Source organism: Pectinophora gossypiella, chromosome 23 (genome assembly GCF_024362695.1).
Source record: "Pectinophora gossypiella chromosome 23, ilPecGoss1.1, whole genome shotgun sequence".
Classification (NCBI taxonomy): Eukaryota; Metazoa; Arthropoda; class Insecta; order Lepidoptera; family Gelechiidae; genus Pectinophora; species Pectinophora gossypiella.
Window position 1 is genome coordinate 5,425,622 of NC_065426.1, and position 21,343 is coordinate 5,446,964.

The 21,343-nt window shown below is 36.6% G+C and overlaps 1 protein-coding gene across 1 annotated transcript in view; it reads right to left on the reverse strand.

Moving 5' to 3' along the window:
- Positions 1-21,343, reverse strand: part of LOC126377382 (paired box pox-neuro protein) — a 79,906-nt gene that overhangs the window by 43,310 nt on the left and 15,253 nt on the right. The window contains exon 2 of the mRNA XM_050025110.1: positions 15,520-15,545. Coding sequence (XP_049881067.1) covers positions 15,520-15,532 — 13 coding nt within the window. The 5' untranslated portion in view covers positions 15,533-15,545. The remainder of the gene's footprint in view (positions 1-15,519; positions 15,546-21,343) is intronic.

Below are 21,343 nucleotides of genomic sequence, written 5' to 3' on the forward strand. Positions count from 1 at the left end.
AATACATAACTGATATACTTACAGAATATTTACATACCTTTATTAATAGGTAGTAGGTCTTAGTAACTAAAAATATAACTAATTACTAGTCAAAGCAAGTTTGATCCTTAACGGAGCAAAACGGTAGCGTTCATTTCTCATTTAACATCCCGACATCGATGTAGGCATTGGAAGTTTCTTCACCTTAAACCTTTGACAACTGAATACGCTACTAGCTCAAACTGATATTAACCCGTACGTCAGAAGCGTAGTGGAACATTCTCCTTTATTAGCTTCGCCGGTTTATGGGGGGCGGTTTGTAGAAAGTATACGTACATGAAGCCTTTAGTTATACCTTTCGAAATAGGTAGAGTTACAAGTCAATCCATACGATACTGTAACGACGTGACCTCAGGCCACAACGATCTGGCTGGTAGGCACAAGTTAACTTTTAAATAATATCATTATTAAAAAGACAATATATTGTATTTGCTTTTGAGACGGGGTAGGATAGTTTCTAACCAGTCAAATCAGTTACTTTTTACTAAACGTCAAAACACGAAATTACTATGGAATTTGTATGAAAAAGCAACCTGGGTCGACATAGAAAAACGTGTCAAAATATCTTTAGCAATGTGGTCCAGTGGTTGAGCGATGGGCTCACGATCCGGAGGTCTCGTGTTAGAATCCCGATGGGTCATATTACAAAAATCACATTGTGATTCCTGGTTTGATTAGGTCATTGCTGGAAGTATGTTTAAGTGTCTATATAGTCGAGTTGTGTAGTTCTCTAAGATGCATCTAAAAGTAGAATAATAATCCAATGTGGTTGCGTCAACCCGAAGGCTTCTGGTTTAACGATGCCTTTACACATAATTCCGTGTAAGTTCACTGCAAAAAGTTTTATATAGCTTTTAAAGAACACGCGTATAAAGATGTCAGGGTAAATTTCAAGAAGCCATTTCACTGCGTAAAATATAAAATCTGATAGTGAGTCGTATGGGGTATCATTTTACATTGAATGCTCTACTACTATGTTGCTTGAAATATTATAAGTATGTACTGAGTAAGAGACGTTTCTTTACTTACTTAGTTATCTGCGTTCAGAGTTGGCAACACCAACTAAAATATATAATATTTTTAGGTGGTAACACGCTTCTGTAACTCTCTTCTTGTGCAACCGTAATATAGAGTGCATCGTTCTATAACTGCCCTGAAGTTTTGTTAGTAAAAACCTTAGCAAGTGTCTCTTCAAGACATATTAGGATACACTATTAGGAATCGATCTTTCAGTAGGAATACGGTACGAGTTTCAAATATTTGCGGCACTGTTGATTTTCGCTCCAAGGCAAAACCTACGATAAGCCACGTCAAAAAGGTAGATTTTTCCGTAACGCTCAGGATCATTGATACACAACTACCGTAGATTGAATATCAGCGTTCAAAAAGTGGGACGTAAAGTTACTGTTAATATAGCGAAGCTGACAGTACGTTTCCGCAGTACGCGATTAGGCGCCGAACTGGCAACATGGAGAAGTGTGTGGTAAAAAGTTGCAAAAATAGAAGGTCAAAGCAAAAAAGAAGGATGGAATGCATGTTATCATAGTATAAACATTGTATAGTTGTATAATATCATTGCTCGGGGTACCTAATTTATCTTAAGGGCAGTTTTCACTAACACAGTTGGCTCGACCATTATAGACGGCGATACGACTCGACACCTATCACGTTGGTCTAACAGAAAGCTCGGTGAGGTGTGGGTGAAGACACAGTTCATCTTGTGATGGATGTTCATCTGAAACCCCAATGATATAGTCGTGAGTTTATGCATACAAGCTAGTAATGCAATAAGAGCAAAGATATTGAAGACCAATTTATGGGATCCGTTGATGTTCGATGTAATATTGTCACGCGCAAACGCATCATCGGCGCAAGTTCGCACTTTATGGTTTAACTTTCAAGAAACAGCTTTAAAGTGGCCTGTGCGCACGTTTCATCAGATCACTAATATGCTCCCAGTTTTACAATCGGGCCGTAAAAACGTTCTGAGGTTTATATCTTTTTTTTTTCTCCGCATGGCGTGTATTGCCCGTATATTGCACAGGTTATAGCGCATTTTACAACTTGTGACTGATTTTACTACGCCGACGATTGAGCGTTAGGCCCGGGAGCTTAGGTTCCGCTTGATTGCGTCAACAAAGGTTGGTATTTGGGGATGCGTCATATTGGCGCTCCGGTCCATTGTATGTTACTATAGATAGGTCCGCCCCGTCGGAGGTCCGTGTTGTAGTGATGGCGAAGTGTAAATAGTCAAATTATAGTTGACCTTGAAAAATACATACACTGGTTACAAACGAGTTTACGGCAATAAAATTTGTTATTAATAACGTAAGTAACAGAAAATTGATGTTGAGATCGTGTGCGAGCCATAAGCATTCTCCGTTTGTCCGGCCAAGTTGATAATGCCATAGGCAATAAGTTACGTCAAAAAATAAAGAAGATAATGAGACTGTATGACTTCATTCCTTGCCTATGTAAACTTAAAAAGAAAGAAATAGCTTATGAGTATATCTTCGAAAACAATTCAAAAACAAGACTTTTGGCGGGAACTTGATCGACATGGTTGCTTTCTTCATTGAATAATCTAAATAGTTAATACGAAGTAGTGTTTCGTGGTCAATGATGCGCATCAAGTTAATCTGAAAACATTCGTGATAGTGTTATTATATCGGAAAATTCAATAAACAAAGTGTACTTACTTACCTATATATCTATTTTCGTTTCGTGCCAAGAAGCCGCTTCATAACTCGAAAGTTTATGCGGACTTTGCAGTTAATTCGTTTGGGGTTCGGAGTAGGAGTCTGCTCCGAGGGTGGGGGCTTAGGTTTCACCACTCATCGTCATCTTCTTTCATAATTTCATGAATCATCATCAAGAAAAAAAAATAAGACTTGGCTGTATGGGCATAGTTCCCTTTGCCTTGCCCTTCAGGGAAAACCAACCAAAAAAAGGGATAAAAACAAAACAAAAATGTCATTTTCACCGAAGTCTTCCATATAATTTTAGTCTTTATTTTTAAATAGCTATTTCCTGTATTTCGTTATGGACCGTTGTCGGTGTAATGATTACCAGGAAGCTGTGAGGAAGCTGAGGTTCTACATCCCTGGTACTCACAGACCAGACATCATTGATAACTATGACAGTAAGTGCTTATATTATGTACCTAATTAGAAGCTAGACCAAGTTTGTGACTCCAACTATGCCAAGGTCGGGCAGACTCCTGTTAGGACAAAATGTAATACTTAGTGATTTTCTCAAATACAAAAAAATAGATTTTTAACCAATAAGATTTCCCGTCGATCTGTATACTTATTTCGTTTTCCCAAAATCCGGTACAGGGTGGACGACGTGAGAAAGGAAACTATTGGACGCCTATCGTTACTTGATATCACATGGTTTCCATGATATGTGCCTGGTTGGCACAAATCCTGGCTTGGCAGATGTGTGTATTTCACCCACTGCTTGCCAGCTCTGTTTATCCCCATGTAATAGGGGGCGAGAATGTTGCCATTAACTGGGCGTATTTCCTGGAAACCACATGATATCATTTATCTATGACCCGAACTATGAATCGGGATTCGAACCCGATACGATTTAAGTTATGCGTTCTTCGAGACGGGCTAAACATAAACAGTATGTTACAGGAAGTCAGCACGTAGTGCGTTGGGTCCGTCATGGAGTAGAATGGAATGACGACCGGTTCGAGAAGCCTAAAGCATGGTCCATCAAGGAGTTGGAGGACTGCCTGCCACACAAACTGCGCCGTATCGAACAGATGTGGTGCCCCTACATGATCAATAAGAAAACATTTTAAATAGAAATACCTCTATCAAGTTACTATTCTTTACCACTAAGTGCTTAAAACGTTGATGTAGCTTTCGAAGTTCCGACGTCGCACAATGGGTGAAAGCCAGTCAATAATAAAAGGAATAAATCATTGCTTTAAGAAATATATATTTTATTTCATTATTTATTTTTCTTTTAGGTTATTTTAATGCGACACGTCGGTCGTTTTGCTCTATGTATTATTAAAGTCATAAACTCGGCCATTTTGTGCTACTAAAATAAACAGCGAAAAATAAAATCTTTTTTATCATTTTCCATAAAAAAAAAATATTAACAGTTATTTGACAGTACTCCTGACAAATTTGTTGATACAACCAAAAATAATCATTTTTGTGTCATAACATTTTATTTGATTTTTAATAAATTGTTCTTCATCAAATACATCTAAGGAGCCTAGAATTTACAACTAGCTAATAATACTAAAGTAGAATAGTCGTACTTTATACCTAAACACGAATTTGAATTATTAATAGCGTATTAAATAGTAATTAACGTTGTGATATCAGTATGGATAGATGCCGTTGTGAGGATTATGCAGACGCTGTGCAAAAGGTCAAATTCTATACGGTAGGCACTTACAGGCCTGATGTTATAGAGAGGTACGACAGTAAGTACAACATGCTTTGCTTTATAAATAACACGTACTTACAATATAATAAGCAGAGACTATGGAATTCTCTCATTATACATCAATACACAAAGATAAGCTCTCGACTATATCCCATTGAGTATTCAAAAGTACATCCATCGCAAGATGAACTAAGTAGTCACGCTTCACCGAGCTTTCTGTTATAGATGTTAAACTTCTTTTGTCGTTGAAGTCAACAACCAATGTGGAGGAAGCAAGAGAAGTGTGTCAGGATCGAAGCAAATGGAATTCTATAGTCTCTGCTTACTCCGGTGGGAAATAGGCGTGAGTTTATGTATGTGTATGTATGTATGTCAACAACCATGGCATAGGTATATCATAATATTGAACTTGGTTCTCATTTTGCATTTATAGTTTTGTTGGGATAGGTTTATCGTCGTGTCGATGGAACATTCTGTATGTGGACAGGCCTGTCGTGGAAAGTGACGTAGATAAGTTTCTGACGACAAAATGTCCATAGGCTAATAAAGACTCTGCTGGTGAAACGGAATTAAATGTATCGTTCTGTCGACGAATAGTCCAATGGCGATACCGTCGTAGGAAAACGGTTGCAGAATCGTCAAGTATCCTCTTAATTTAAAGAAGTTATAAAAGTGACTTCGATTTCAGGAAGTAAGTACACAGTTCGTTGGATAAGGAACAACATTAGCGTCGACAACCTAAACTTTACGATACCCTCCGTGAGAGTGAGGTATCCTCCCGGAGAGGAACCGACGGACCCTCTCTCGCACGACGCCAGGAAGATTGAGCAGATGTGGTGTCCTTTCATGAAGGTAGTCAGGAAAATTTGAGGAAAGAGGGAGAAAATATTTCAGCATTCACTCACAAGAAGTCCAATATACCTATACAGGATGTTAGAGACATCATAACGAAAAGTTTGAGGCGTAAATTAGACCCTGATTCTGAATTGATATCAAGTGGAACTTTCCATCGCAAATATAGAATTTAAAATAATTAAAAATAAAGCATGAATATTGCGACGGAATTTTCCACTATATATAAACTTAGAATCATCCCCCTCAGTATTCGTTACAAATACACTAACACCTGTATATATGTTCCAAGGGTGCTTTCATTTTCTTCTCGCGTGCCAGCCCTGGTGCCAGAGTTATTATTGAGCCGCCCAAAGCCCTCAAATAGCTCGTGTAACGACCATAGTTACCATCTACTTTCATGATAGTAGCATATAGATAGGTTCAATACATCGATTGCCTTGCAACTTTAATATTAGAACTAGATGTCGCGTGGTTCGCTCGCAGCAAGCTGCTCGCGTGTCCTGTATTAGTTCGAAGCTTTGTATAGAATTTGACCAAGACTTAAATAGGTCTCGTGAAATCAAAAAAGTTCCAGGTGCGATAGTTTTCCCAGGCCGTAGGGTGCCGCCCTGATGCGGAGCAGTTTTTGAAGGTCGGGAAGTATTTCCATACTCAATATGACATTTTGATCTCATCCCTCTTACATCACATTCACCCCGAGGCATTTTCGAGAAAAACGAAAATTTTGTATGGCGGCCATCTTGTTTTTCGGCCATTTTGCTTTTTTTTCACTGGCGATAAAATTTGACCAAGACTTTAATAGGCTTCGTGAAAACAAAAAAGTTCCAGGTGCGATAGTTTCGCCAAGCTGTAGGGTGTCTCCCTGATGCGGAGCAGCTTTCGAAGATCGAAAAGTATTTCCATACTCAACATGATGTTTCGATCACATTCCTCATACATCATTTTTACCCCCGAGGCATTTTCAGGAAAAACGAAAATTTTGTATGGCGGCCATCTTGTTTTTCCGCCATTTTGGTTTTTTTTCAGCGGGGATTGGATTTGACCAAGATTTAAATATGTTTCGCGAAAGAAAAATTGCTCCAGGTTTTATAGTTTTGCCAGGCCGTAGGGTGTCTCCCTGATGCGGAGCAGATTTTGAAGATGACGTTCCGATCACACCCCTATACATCATTTTTACACCCGAGACATTTTCTGGAAAAACAATAATTTATATGGCGGCCATCTTGTTTTTCCGCCATTTTGTTTTTTTTTCACCAGCGATAAAATTTGACCAAGATTTAAATAGGTTTTTTGAAAAAAGTATTGTTCTAGGTGCGATAGTTTTGCCAGGCCGTAGGGTGTCTCCCTGATGCGGAGCAGTTATCGAAAACCAAGAAGTATTTTCAAACTCATCATGACGTTCCGATCTCAACCCTATACATCATTTTTACCCCCGAGGCATTTTCAGGAAAAATGAAAAATTTGTATGGCGGCCATCTTGTTTTGCCGCCATTTTGATTTTTTTTCAACTACGATAGAAATTGACCAAGAATTAATAATAAATAAGAATAAATAGGTCTTGTGAAAAAATAATCGTTCCAGGTGCGATAGTTTTGCCAGGCCGTGGGGTGTCTCCCTGATGCGGAGCAGTTTTTGAAGATTGAGAAAATTTTCCGTTCTCGACAAGACACTCCGATTACATCCCTATACATAGTTTTTACCCCCGAGACATTTTCTGGAAAAACAAAATTTTGTATGGCGGCCATCTTGTTTTTCCGCCATTTTGATTTTTTTTCACCGGCAATAGAATTTGACCAAGATTTAAATAGGTTTCGTGAAAAAAGAATCATTCCAGGTGCGATAGTTGCGCCAGGCCGTAGGGTCTCTCCCTGATGCGGAGCAGTTTTCCAAGATCTGGAAGTTTTCCCATACTCATCGGAAGATCTTGATCACACCCCCCATACATTATTTTTACCCCCCGACACTCCTTCTGGGAGAACAACTCTGTCAGTGAGTGAGTCAGTCAGTCAATACATGGGTTTGTAGCTATATATAATATAATAATAGTTTTGTTAATATAAATACATTTTTGTAGGTATTTCTAAAATATCAATAGTGTAATTAATCCTAATTATTTCTTTATAATTTACTTTGTTGATAAGACGTTTTATTTTTAAATTATGTAAGTCTTACCTATTAGTATTATTTTTATTTTTAAGATTTTTTTAAGTACTTACCTACTATTTTCGAATAAGCTTGTTGTTATAATTGATTTTTTTAAAGAGAAATAAAATAATTTAAAAATGTGTTTCATCTCATTTACTTAGAAAATACTGTTTAACTTATTTATATTCTATAAAAGTTTCCAAAAATATAAAATTAATTCAATTCAGAGGTCAATCCTAGTTTGATGGCGGTGTAAAACAAGTTTCTTTTATTATTAAAATTAATTATCAATTAACAATAAAAGGAAATAAAGTTTATGACATAAAATTGTAACACAGTTGTAAACATCCAAGTAGAAAATCCAATGTGATGTTTTAGATCCATTTGATATGGACCGACGCGTATTAAGCGTGCGGTTAGACATAATATGGATACGACTCATTAAACCTTATTATTATTTCAATTTGTCGATCATAAAATCGTTCTAGAACTCGGAATTAAATGAAAAATGTTGAACGTATAATTAACAAGATATAAAGAGTATTAAGTGGAAATATTTATCTCTAAGGTGTTGCGCTTAGAGTTGTAAATAAAATTCAAGTTATTTTAAATTAGTATTTTCTCGAGAGATTCCACAAACTAGGTACTGGATAACATTTAGTTTGTGAAAAATTTAAATAAATGATTTGACTAAATGGAAATTACCCAATCGATTGTTGTTCATATATGTATTTTTGAGAATCTGTGAAAAGGATGCCATCGATATAGCATTAAGGCTAATCCCCCAGGATTAGCCTTAATTGTAGAGTTCTCTGAACCTACGTTTGCGATTCTGCTAATGCTAATCTGCTATATCGATGGCATCCTTTTCACAGATTCTCAAAAATACATATATGAACAACAATCGATTGGGTAATTTCCATTTAGTCAAATCATTTATTTAAATTTTTCACAAACTAAATGTTATCCAGTACCTAGTTTGTGGAATCAACACAAGCATGGCTCATGATTTGTGGATGAAACACAAGCTCCCAAGCTTAATCATGATTTTCACTTCTCTAGCGGTTTACTAAACGCAGTTTTTTTATTTATCACTCAAAAATTAAATAAAAATATCTCGCTTACATCCTAAGTCTATGGTGGATAAAATTTGGTACCATTGGTGAAAAAAAATTGGACAAAAGAGGAAATTTTGATACGGAGAATAAAGGCACTTATCAACTTTGCTTTCAACATAATTCCCAATTGGGCTTGTCAGATACCACCACAAGATAAACTGAGTACCCACGCTTCATCGGTTTTCTGTTAGACAAACATAACAGGTGGTGAGCCTTATCGCCGCGCCGTATACAATGATCACTTTGCTTTAAAAGACAACATATCCACATTACTCCCAACCTGCCTACCTACTTCCAAAGCGTAGCAGTCAATAAGCCATCTCGTGGTTAAACGTGTCAGGCCGCCACCAGCCGCGCAAGGTTCATTTCCAGGTGACGTCTGATCAATTTGTTTGATTTGAAGTGTCGGTTGGTTATGCGACGCGACGTCGGTAATGCTTCAAGATTTCAAGTTTCTAATAATAGTTGTGTTAGTAGGAACGGACCGAGGAGGAGTACATTTATAACATAACGTAAGCTCACGACTATATCCCAGAGTAGTCAAAAGTGTATCCATCGCAAGATGAACTAATAGTAGGGGAGCCCAGAGGGCTAAATGCGTTTTTACTCGAGCACTTTGAAGACCTATTGGATCGCAAAGATTATATGCTAAAGAAAAAAAAGTTTATGTGATGTATACCTGTTTAGTGGTGGGGGAAGCGTATATAAATTTTCAAAAATGTAAAAAAAAAACAGTTACAAAAAAAACTTCAAGCGCGTCAGTGTTCAATAACGTGAACGGTCTACGAACTTCTGTTTACAGAAAAATATTAGTCTGACGAATCGCTGGTGACACGTAGCTGTACTACCACGTAGAAATTAAGGAAAAAATGTTTTTTCTCGGATTCGTCAGAAACTCATAAGAGAGGTTAAATTCACTATAAAAAGTATGCTATTATAAAGACTGACGATTTGGACGTGACCAAAAGTTTATATAGATATTTGCAAATGCAAAAAAAAATCGTGACATCGAAATACTCGGGCGCGTCAGAATATTATACAGGTGGTTCAGCTCGACATTCTAGAGGGTGTGAATACTTAATCTGATGATTTTGTGAAGGATTTTTTTTAATCTGACAATTTGTCCACGTTTAATGTGATTAGCCAATCGCGGGTCCAAGCAATTACTCTATCAAGATCATCTTGGATTATATTATGGCTAATAAGTAGATTCCCCATTACTTTCGTGACATCTGCAAAGAGTGATATCAGACATGATAACATGTTTAAGATCTGTAAGGTACTGAATAAAATTGGTCCTAACACCGCTCCCTGCGGCAGACCGCTGAGGACTTTTCTGAGAACAGAGTATGATTCTCCGATGCGCACAGAGAAGGTGCGATTTGACAGGAAGCCTTCAATCCACTTCAAGAGATTGCCTCTGATTCCAAAGTGCTCTAATTTAGCAATCAATCGTTTGAGGAACTCGATCAAAAGCTTTTTCATAGTCCAAGTGAATAATATCTGTAGGTATTCGTGCCTTCCAATTTCTTGTCCATGTGTCCAAGCAACAGAGTAAGTTGGTAACTGCTGACCTCCTTGGCACAAAACTATGTTGCTCCTCGAAGATGACATTCTCTCGGGTCAAAAACATCCTATATATCCTATAATGTAGGTATCTTTGCACGGATTTATTAAAATCGAACATTCCGTTCAAAAGATATTACGAATTTAAGTTTTAAGAGTTCATACGACACTACGACAGAAAATAACTTGGGCATAAGTAGGCATACATTATATTTCAATGGTCTTTGTTGGACATCCTTACCTTTAATACAAATATATGCGATAAAAAATATTTTCCCTTGAAATGGGAATTTTTCGGGTTTTTTCCCTCAGAATTGGGAAATTTCCCAAAACGCGGGAATTTTCCGGGTAAAAACCCAACACTACGGCAGACAATAGTGTGGGGCAGTGCGAGAGAGTAAGACGTGGAGAAAGAGTGAGAAGGGAAGAGAGGCATCGAGCGGGAAATACATAATTCTTAATAATTGTACATACTACACTCTTTTAATAATTTTACATCCTTAGGCTTATGAAAATCGGCAGATTATGGTATTTCTATCAATTTTAGACTATTTCCTTTAAAATGAAAAAAAAAATTTGCGCTTGAGTATTTCAAGGTAACGGTTTTTTTTTGCAGCTTAGTGATTCCGTCAAATTTTTAAGTCACGCTCAAACCGTCAGATTATGAAAGGGGTATTGTTTTCTGTATGTAATTAACTTATTTTGTTTAAATCTGATGTGCTCAAGTTTTTTAGAGGGTCGATTTTTTTTTACTAATCTGATCGACTGCCCTAGCCCTGCGTCACTATATTGAGGGACCATACTTGGTAAAAGTACTTAACATAGCACAAAGATTCTCTTCTAGTACTAAACTGCTGAGCTCGAGTCACATACGAAATCCCCGCTTGGGCTCCCCTACTATAAGTACCCATACTTCATCGAGCTTTCTGTTAGACGTGATACATATCACGCGATATCGCTCACCACCGTGTATAATTATCGAACCAACTGTAATAGTGAAAATTGAACATAAATTAATAACTTATTGGTGCAAGTCCGGTACCGAGAATCGAACCATAGAGCTTTTAAAATCTAACTCAAACTTTCGAGACGATTTGAAAATTTATATTAGTAAGTTTATAAATCGTCTCGAAAGTTGTTTTAAAGAAAATATTTATTGAGCATCGAGATTATCGAATAATTTTAAAGTTCTTTTAATTTTTAAAATTATATCTATGATAATTTTCAACGGCAGCGTCAAAGTTCGTAGTACGAGATAATATTATCTATCAGACGTTTTATTGCCCGATTATTTATTAATTGTTGCCAACAAAATGATAAATTTCCATATTTATTACTGAACTTTTATCTCGGCGATATAAAATTGAGGAAAGTCTGTAGAAACAGTAAACAGGTGATTTTATCTATACAACTGATATATAAATAGTATAATAACTAAGCAAGATAGCAATAACATCGCCTATTGTGCTTTGTTTCTTATCGTATGATCTTTGTACAATGAAGTATATTAAATTTATGTAGTTCTCGTATTATAAGAATAATCTGCCCGATGATTGGCAACTTGATGCATTAGGTTCATATTGATAATCTAACCTCGACATGCAAGTGTGTCTAAATGTGTGTGGCGTAGATTACGAAGTTGCCATACTGTTACATATTTATACTTTTTATTTTCCCATAGATCCGGAAACTACGTGTGTGTCCTCTTGTCGAGCCGAAACGTGGAAGCATATCGAACACATCGAATATTTCTTTTATGCTCTGATATTATCACTTTTATGACGGCATAATATGATGAAAATGACATTTTATTATTATTACCAATCAGAAGCCGCGGTTTTACCTAAATAGCTGATTCGTATCGCAGAATGTTGAAGGTTTAAATTAGAACTGATTACGATTGGGCGGTCGAAATTAAAGCGTTTTTCTGATGTAACGTGGTTAATATGATTAAGTATTTTTAATGTTTATTTATTTTTGATCTTTTTTGCCCCATGGGACTTCAACATAGCTGGCGAAGAGTAGCTATACTTATTTTATATTATATAATTGTATATTGTATACTTTATACTATATACCTCTCCCTAACTTTATATACTTACATTAGGCAAGAGAAAATCTAAACACCAAAATTCTCTAATTTATCGTACGAATAGATGGTGACTGAAACATAATTTATACGCGTAATGTACACATATACCTTTATTATTAAACCCGTAATTCGCAAAAAATCTGCACACAAGTAATTCCTCCGCATCCAATTTCTTTTTTTTAACGTGACTTATTGTTGATATGCCGCAAATGGCATTTACCACTTGGCCGGAAGTACTCAAATTAAACAACTTGATTCATCATCGTCAGCCCATTAACGTCCCCACTGCTGGGGCACGGGCCTTCCCTATGGATGGATAGGGAGATCGGGCCTTAAACCATCACGCGGGCCCAGTGCGGATGGATGGTTATTAACGACTGCTAATGCAGCCGGGACAAACGGCTTAACGTGCCTTCCGAAGCACGGAGGAGCTCGAGATGAAAACTTTTTTTGTGGTCACCCATCCTATGACCGGCCTTTGCGAAAGTTGCTTAACTTCAACAATCGCAGACCGAGCGCGTTAACCGCTGCGCCACCGAGCTTCTCAACTTGATTACATTAAGTAAAACGGCATATAATTACTTACCTCGCATCGATTTAGGACTTCAAAGCGGAACCTTTCAAATCGACTTTATAAGTAATCGTTGCTTAAAAGTCAAATTGTCAACAGTTTATAAAAGACAAATGCGAGGGAGTTGATCATGTATAATGTATTAGAACCGGAGTGGTGTGGTGCGGGTGGGCCGATACCAGTCGATGCCATGTCTTATTATCTCGATACGAGATCACTGGCTCCTCTTAATTACTGTTAATGGGTGAACACCGTGCGGTGGTAAGAGTTCTTTGAAACGGTTATGATTTCGATGTGTGAGGTAAATTCTTGCGGTTCAGGGGTATGTCGTAAACTACCATCTACCATGCTAGGCAGGGATGTTAGGGAGCTCCGTAACCGTAACCGAATCCGAAATAAAAGTTTCGGATAAAATCGGATAGGGTCGACAACTTTTAATTTTAAAATGAATGAATAACCCGGATCGATAAAGTAGGCATCTAGCTTATATGCAACCCGTTTGACGTGTGCTGTCAACTTAATTCTGCCAGGTTATTGGCCAATATAAAATTTAGGAAATGCTTTTTAAATTTCTGCCTAAAATTGAGGTATGTTCCATAAATATTTTGCCTGTCGATTATCTGTCTCTTTCTTTTTCAGCAGATAAGAAAATGACAGGTATAACCTAAAATAAAATTAGACGGTGTGTACAGGAATTAGCACCAATACTCGTATATAGGTACCACACTCTTACATCGGTTACTTTCTAGTAAACACTGTAGATAGTAAAGAAGTGATTGTAATTACTTACTAATTACCTATGCTGACCGTAACTACTTTTAAGTGCGACCTCTCCTTTGAGGAATTTCTTTCAATTTAACCTTTCTTATAGAACACTCCTCCATAGTCTAGTGGTTAGAGCGTTGAGCTCATGATCTGAAGATCCGGGTTGGATTCCCGGGTTGAAATCACTTTCTGAGACTGTCCTTTGTTTGGTAAGGACATTGCGGACTTGAATCACCACATAATAAATCGTTGGTCCTGGCTGTTAGCTGTATAACACCTCCACCAACACGCAGTGAAGCAGCGTGGTGACTCCACCACGCTGCTTCACACGAGCATACTCATGCTCCATACCGCCACCGGTTGATTTACGGGAGACACGTATAGAGGGTGTTGGCTTCTGTTAATTATTAAGTAATCTTTAATTTTATTAAGTATCAAACGCACGCTTTGTTATAACATAATTTCACAACTATATCCAAATTCGGGTTGTCAGAGGTACATCCATCGCAAGATGCACTAAATGCCCACAACGCACGGAGCTTTCTGTTAGACCAACGTGATAGGTCGTAGCCGTATCATCATCATCATCATAGCCCATTAACGTCTCCACTGCTGGGGCACGGGCGTAGCCGTATAGTCGTCTGTAATGCATATACAGGGTGTTAGTGACGTCGTAACGAAAACTTTGAGGGATGATTGAGACCATGATTCTGAGATGATATGAAGTGGAATTTTCCGTCGCAAAAGTATGGAACAGAAAATAATAAAAAGAAAAACAAAAATTTTCATGAATTTTCCGACTGAAAATTCCACTTGATATCAACTCAGAATCATGGTCTGAATCATCCCCCTCAGTATTTGTTACGGTGTCACTAACACCCATACCTACTTGTATGGGTACAGTATGTACTTGTGCGAGGTGTAAGTGACATCGTAACGAAAACTGAGGGGGATGAAACAGCTGATTATTCTGAGTTAATATCAAGTGGAATTTTTCATCGCAAAAGTATAGAATTGAAAATAATTTTAAAAAACTAAAAAAAAATCATGAATTTTGCGACGGAAAATTCCACTTGATATCAACTCAGAATCATGGTCTGAATCATCCCCCTCAGTATTCGTTACGATGTCACTAACACCCTGTATATCTAAGTCGATAATTACTAAAACAATGTCTAATAGTATTTTAAACTCACGCCTATTTCCCACCGGGGTAAGCAAAGGCTATGGAATTCCATTTGCTTCGATCCTGATACACTTCTCTTGCTTCCTCCACATTTATCAATCGTTTCATACACGCACGCCGATTCAGAGTTGATCATAGTGAACCTTTTCTAAGGACATCTCTAATTTGGTCAACGTACGTCTTTCTAGGTCCTTCTCTGCGAGCCCTACCAACGACCTTCGCTTTATATAATGCTTTTGCAATCCTATTACCCTTCATCCAACAACAAAAAACTATTTAAATAGAAAAGAAAAATCTGGAAGCATTTAAACAAGCAATCGACCGGAAAGGTACGCAGCATATACTCCACACTGCAAACAACTTGGATACATAGAAAACTCCAATAATAAAATGTAAGATCTTTCGCGTGGTTTATAACAGACCCCTAAGCTACTTAGCTTAAAAAGGAATCGCTTAAGTTAATTAAGGCTTGACTTCGGTTTAACAGAAGCAGGCTTTTGAATGTATCCAGTCCCGGGCCGAATGTGAAATAATTTAGATAACATACAGTTTTACGAAAGATACGCTTACAAAAGTCAGTTTGTAAAATTTTAGTCATTTTTTGCTTGATCCTTTTTGTAGGAGAGTATTTTAATGTGTAAACTTACTCAACTAAATTAAAAATTATAACACATAATTAAAAATATAGTTACTTAATAGTATTTTCAACGTTTTTCCTAGAAAATCCATAATAAAACCGTTATCATTTTCCGAAAAAAAAATTTACCTGTATGCGGCATGATGAAGAAAGACCTGAAAAAGAAATAAATAAATATTAATTCTATCATTCACACATCGCAAAAAAATTCGTAAACTGTAAAAAGATTCGTTTAAACCTACTGGTTTTGTGTGTTCACTACTGTGAACACACAAAATTGTCTGTAATTTATTTGGATTATAACATTTTCATGTCTCTCATAAAGAACCTAATCGGTGCGCGCAATAGCCTGAAGTAAAAAAAAAAACAAAACAGGTGACATCTTTATCGGCCATTTTCTTTTGCGGAGTTTTGACAAAGCGGAGAAGAGAATGGGTTGCTTCAATAGGTTGCTTACAGGTTTTTACAGGAGTTAGTTTATCTGACTTTTGACAGATTTGTCACGTTACCGAAGTGTGGAAGATTTGACACGTTACTTAACCTCCCCAATCACAGATTTAGGTCCCTATAATACGTATGATGGCTGAGCAATATGGAGAGACCTTCTAGAAAATCTAGATTTTTTTAAAATATTTACCACAAAATTTATCTGAGGTACGAACTATATATACCTATTCCCAACAACACCACGGTAGTTGTCGTGTAAAAAAATCGTGTTACAAAGCCCACAATTCGGGTGTGACGCGTACCATGAAAGCGTAGTTGTGATTATAGCTCGCTTACCCCGATAAGGGGGTTAAATCATAATTTATTCAAATTAAAAATACTTATCAAAATATGATGCGGCCTTAAATCAGAAATAAAGTGAGGGGTGCGTGCGCGTCGCACAGATCGATGGTATCGCGCGCTCGATCACCGTGAAAATCCAAAAAAATTACGACTAACTTGTGGTTACACGCAAATATCAGTTTAAAATGCGTGTCGTTTCGCCCGCTTAGTAGCTAGTAGTAACTCTGTTCTTACTAGAAGTTCTCTGTTAGGCTTACTTTAGGCTGGAAATCTTCATAATCAAAAAAATCTAAATAAAAATAGTTTATTTGCTTTAAATAGTACATCAAACATATATGAACGTTATTGGAACTTCCTAGTAAGTCTCATGTAAAGACCTGTGTTAGGAAGCCCCGCTCTTCCTTATCGCTACTTATTACAATTTTGATAGTACTTATATCTATTTATTTCTTTTAACAATACTAATTGACTTTTTTTAATTTGTATTTCTATACTTATGAAATAAGATGTGTGTGAGTGTGTGTGTGCCTTTAAATACTTTTATGATTTAATATTTGAGTAAAATGAAGTTAATATTTTATAGTAAGCGATGTTAAAGAAGAGCTGCAAAACTTCAGAAAACTTGTCCATAATATAAGTAATTATCCATCAAACCTATTCCACTGCCTAAATAAATAAACAAAACAAAACAAATGTTGCGTGTTCGTAAAAGTGTAGAATTCAGAAACACGTTGAAACTCTATCTTTCCACAAACGCACCTTTAACCCTAAAATAGCGTCATGTCATAAATATTTAGCGGTCTAAACGTGTCATAAAAAGGTAAAGCTCAGTATAAGTGTGACCACTCAGTGGGCAGCGATCTGATAGTGTCCCACACTGTCGATTTGCATAACTACATGCGTCTAGTGATGTACCTTGTATGGTTATCGATATCGATTATAATTTTAATAGTGTTTTTAAATAAATATTTTGATCATTATTTTAAAATCGTAATTTATGCCATGTTGTTTCTTCTAAGCGTAAAAGAACAATAGTTTCTATATCGTAAAACAGTACGATTAATTTCTGATTTAACGACCATTTTTCATGCTTAAACCTAGTGCGAGCGTATCAAAAAATATTACCAAAACTATTAGCATAATAGACGACAAAATGCTATTCAACCAAGCTACTGGACACGCCAAACCGTACTCGTAGACCGTAAGACTCACGAAACTCCTCGTATATCTTTTAAATCTTTAGGTAAATCCGTATTCGCATTATCGCGTGGTACCGAGGTGCGTGTTATTAATAATTTGTGCATATTTAACAGTGAAATATCAGTTTTACGATGACTGTAGGAAACTCGCGTTTAAGGGTGAACTTTTTATGGTTATTAGTGTTACAAAGACTGTGTTAAAGTGCTCCGGTGAGTGTGGATAGGATGCTTAAATTGTAATCTAGAAAAGTAGAGATAACGGTAAAAGCCAGTGCAGTATGCGCGAGGGTCGTGCGTTTTATTTGCGCTATTTAGAACACGTGAGTTATAATAAAAAGAAAAGTGGGAAATGTGTGGTCATAACCTTGTCGCCAGTTCGAGACGACAGAATTAATCCAAAATTGCGTGTAGCAGATATAATGGACGTAAACTTTATAATGATTAATAGTTTATACACCAAATCACACAGACCCATTGACATCGGTGAAGGAAACCATCGTGAGGAAGCCCACATTTCCGAGAAACGCGGTTCGCAGGTATTTGACCTAACCTGTATTGGGTTGGTTTTCCCTTCGTGGATCGGAAAGTCAGATAGACCGTCGCTTCTGTAAAAAACCGGACCTGTCAAATCTTCAGGTTAGATAAGCGGACCCTGTGAAAACGGGATAACGCAAGGAAGATGATGATGATGATTAATAAGATAGTAAAAGTGGTATTAATAAGAGGAACACAAGGTGTCTTTTAATATGTAGTCTAACGATGTTGATGGAATGGATATTTGTCTTTAGTGACAATTGATGCAGCAGTATTTAACACGTTCACTGTGTATGAACCACATATGAGGCAATGCATTTGAAACTCATACGTGCATGTCCCATATGTGGGGCACATTTTTTCTTGCCTATGTACATAGGCACTAGTGTGTCTATGTACATAAATGACAATGTGTTTATCGAAAAATAACATGGCACGGGAGGGGTTGATATCTAATTCTAATTCTTTCCACAACTTGCGCTAATCGCGCGTGAAATTCTTATTTATTATTTATTAATGAAAAATACTTATCTAGGTAAAGCCATGATAAGCTATTTAATTGAAATTCTAATAAGCAAACGCGTAATATATTGCATGAAAATAAAGTGACTTATAATTAATAGAGCTCGTAAAAAGTATGATTAATAATATAATTACTGGAGTAGTCTCCTTCTGAAGTTCCGCTTATGTTCATTACCCTTATAATTTACGTAGAAAATAAGTACAGATATGAAAAGTACATAAATAAAATATGTAAAATAATGAGTACAGAAATACTGTTACAGAATAGGCAGAGACATTAGCCTTAAGAAATATGCTGCATGAGTTTTATATATAGGTATATAAATCACGCATATATCGCTATCGGGTTAAAAGAGTTAGCACTCGCCACCACTCTAGAACCTTAGCCAAGTTGCAAACGATTATGACAATCGACAGTGACAGTGTTAAAATTTATGGGATTTAAGTCACCATGATATACGTTTTTTCGACAATGAATATGACGAAATGATAATTGTATTATATGCTTTAAAGACGAATAAACAACAAACAAAATCAGTTCAGTGTCTCATAATGAAGTGAAGGAATTGGTCTTTGATAGACAAGAATGGAGAATGCTACACCGACAAGAGCGTGGCTATTAAATTAGTGATGAAAATCAGTTCCTTGTCAGCAATCCCATTGACCAAATATACAGTTGTAAGGTCAAATATTCTATATTCCCAGTTAGGGTAGTCAGATATACAGCCAATGTATGACGAACTTAGAACTTATTTAGACTAACGTGATAGGCGGTGTGTAAGTAGTTAAGGCCATATACATCAAATCTACAGTAAGTCACGTCAAAATAAACACTTTTTAACCGTACGGGATTACTCTCAACATAAGGGTTTATTTTTACCATTTTGGTTCGGTACCTTAAAAAGCTACAAAAAAAGCTAGTAAAGCTACAAGGAATGACAAAGAACTTACATGGAACAGATCAAAGAGAAAATGTACGTCGTGTCTTATAAGGAAGTAAGGAATTGGCCTTTGATAGACAAGAATGGAGAATGCTACACCGACAAGAACCTGGCTCTTAAATTAGTGACGGTCGATATTGATGAAAATTGCACTAATTGTAAGGTCACAATTACGTTTATTGATTTGTTTCGCTCCCTAGCTGTCACCATATAAATAACTAACAGCTTAGAAGGTAAATATTCAGCTAATGGCCAAACAGCGAGCTGGCTGCGGTAATGGCTGACAAACAGCTGATACGATCACGCCTAATTAACTGCAAACAAAACGCCAACCTGGCAATATCCTACGGTTATCTCTTCTGGGCATGATACCTGTATGGGGGGCTACTTTTGTGCCTTGACATAAATGGACAATAGCAAGAAAAAGATCGACAAGGAGACTGGTTTCCATTTATCGAGTGAGGGTTGCATGATGTTACATTACAGGTTGGTAGGACTGGACATATTAGTAGATAATTAATCAGCTATAGAGTTTTAAATTAATCCGTTCGAGAGTACTTCTTTCTCCATCGACTGTCCAGTCAAGTTAATCCACTTAAAAAGCTTTTATCTATTTGCAAATATACTGTTAGAACATTTTATAACAGTTAGGATACTTGCAAAAAGGTTCTAAGAAGCTTTTTCATTGATGAGAATAATATTGAATTCCGGTCTGAGATTCACCCACCGATAGCAAGAAATCAACTTGTTGGCAATTTTGAAATTACAAGTGTCGAATGTTTTACAAGTTTACATCTGAAATGTGCTTGTAACTCTGGATGTTTTTTCTGATTAAAACTTCTTTCTGGTTTATTGCTGTGTGTCAATAATAGTAGTAAATAATAGAGTTAACAGTAAAGTCCTACTCTCCATATAAAAATATACACTCCACCACTACAGTTTACATCACAAACTTCACGGTAAACCATTACTCTTCCATATAAACTTACGCTCCCAAGTGTACCATTCAATCTGTTTAAATAAGTGACTTAATTAGACACCCTGTGCGCGCTCGAACACGGTGAGTGGCGACTGTGGCGAGCTAAAGACCACACTAAGATATCTTAACCTGTCCACCGGTAAATTATACGCTATTTTTAAAATAAATCCCACCAGCATCGACTGAGGCGCTGGAGGGTTCCGTAGGATTAATTTAGAAGCACATTACTCGGAGCGAAAGATGTGTTCTTTTTTCCGGGCGATCGAAATTTTAAACAATGAGTTAGAAAAGTAATGAGGAATAAAATATTATATTGTATTATCAGGTAGGTAAGTACCTTAATACATGTGCTTTAATAAAGGTAAATGATTTAATTAGTCTAATATAGTATGTTATTGCAATTGCTATAATTCGTTGATTATTCTACTCAGTTTTTATTTTCAATTTCGGACATTTTGAATGTTGTTATTTGAACTATCTAGTTTTACTTGTTGATATTTGTCTTGATTTTACCTGGTAGAATTATTATGTCAAAGCAAATAAAAAGCCCTTTCTACTACTGCGAGTGATTGACAAATAAATGGCACTTAAACAATTTCCAACTAGTCAAATCAGTTACTTTTTACTAAACGTCAAAACACGAAATTGCTATGGAATTTGAATGAAAAAGCAACTTAAACGTCATAGAAAAACGTGACAAAATGTCACACTTATAATTGCGTGTTTCTTGATTCAAATTCATAAATACTTAAGTTAAAAAGAAAAAAGAAATCGTTTTTGTCACTTTTAGGTTAGCCTATTTAATAATCAGAATTTCATAATTTATCTGTGACCTAAGAAACTACCCAATTTTAAAAAAAACTTCAACCTGACGTGTTTTCCTCCTCTCCCGCGGGACCCCAACAAAAAGGTTCGCCTTATTCCGGTGGCGATCGGTGGTAAAAAACAAACTAGTGAATTGATTAGCATACGCTGGCAGACCTCCCAGC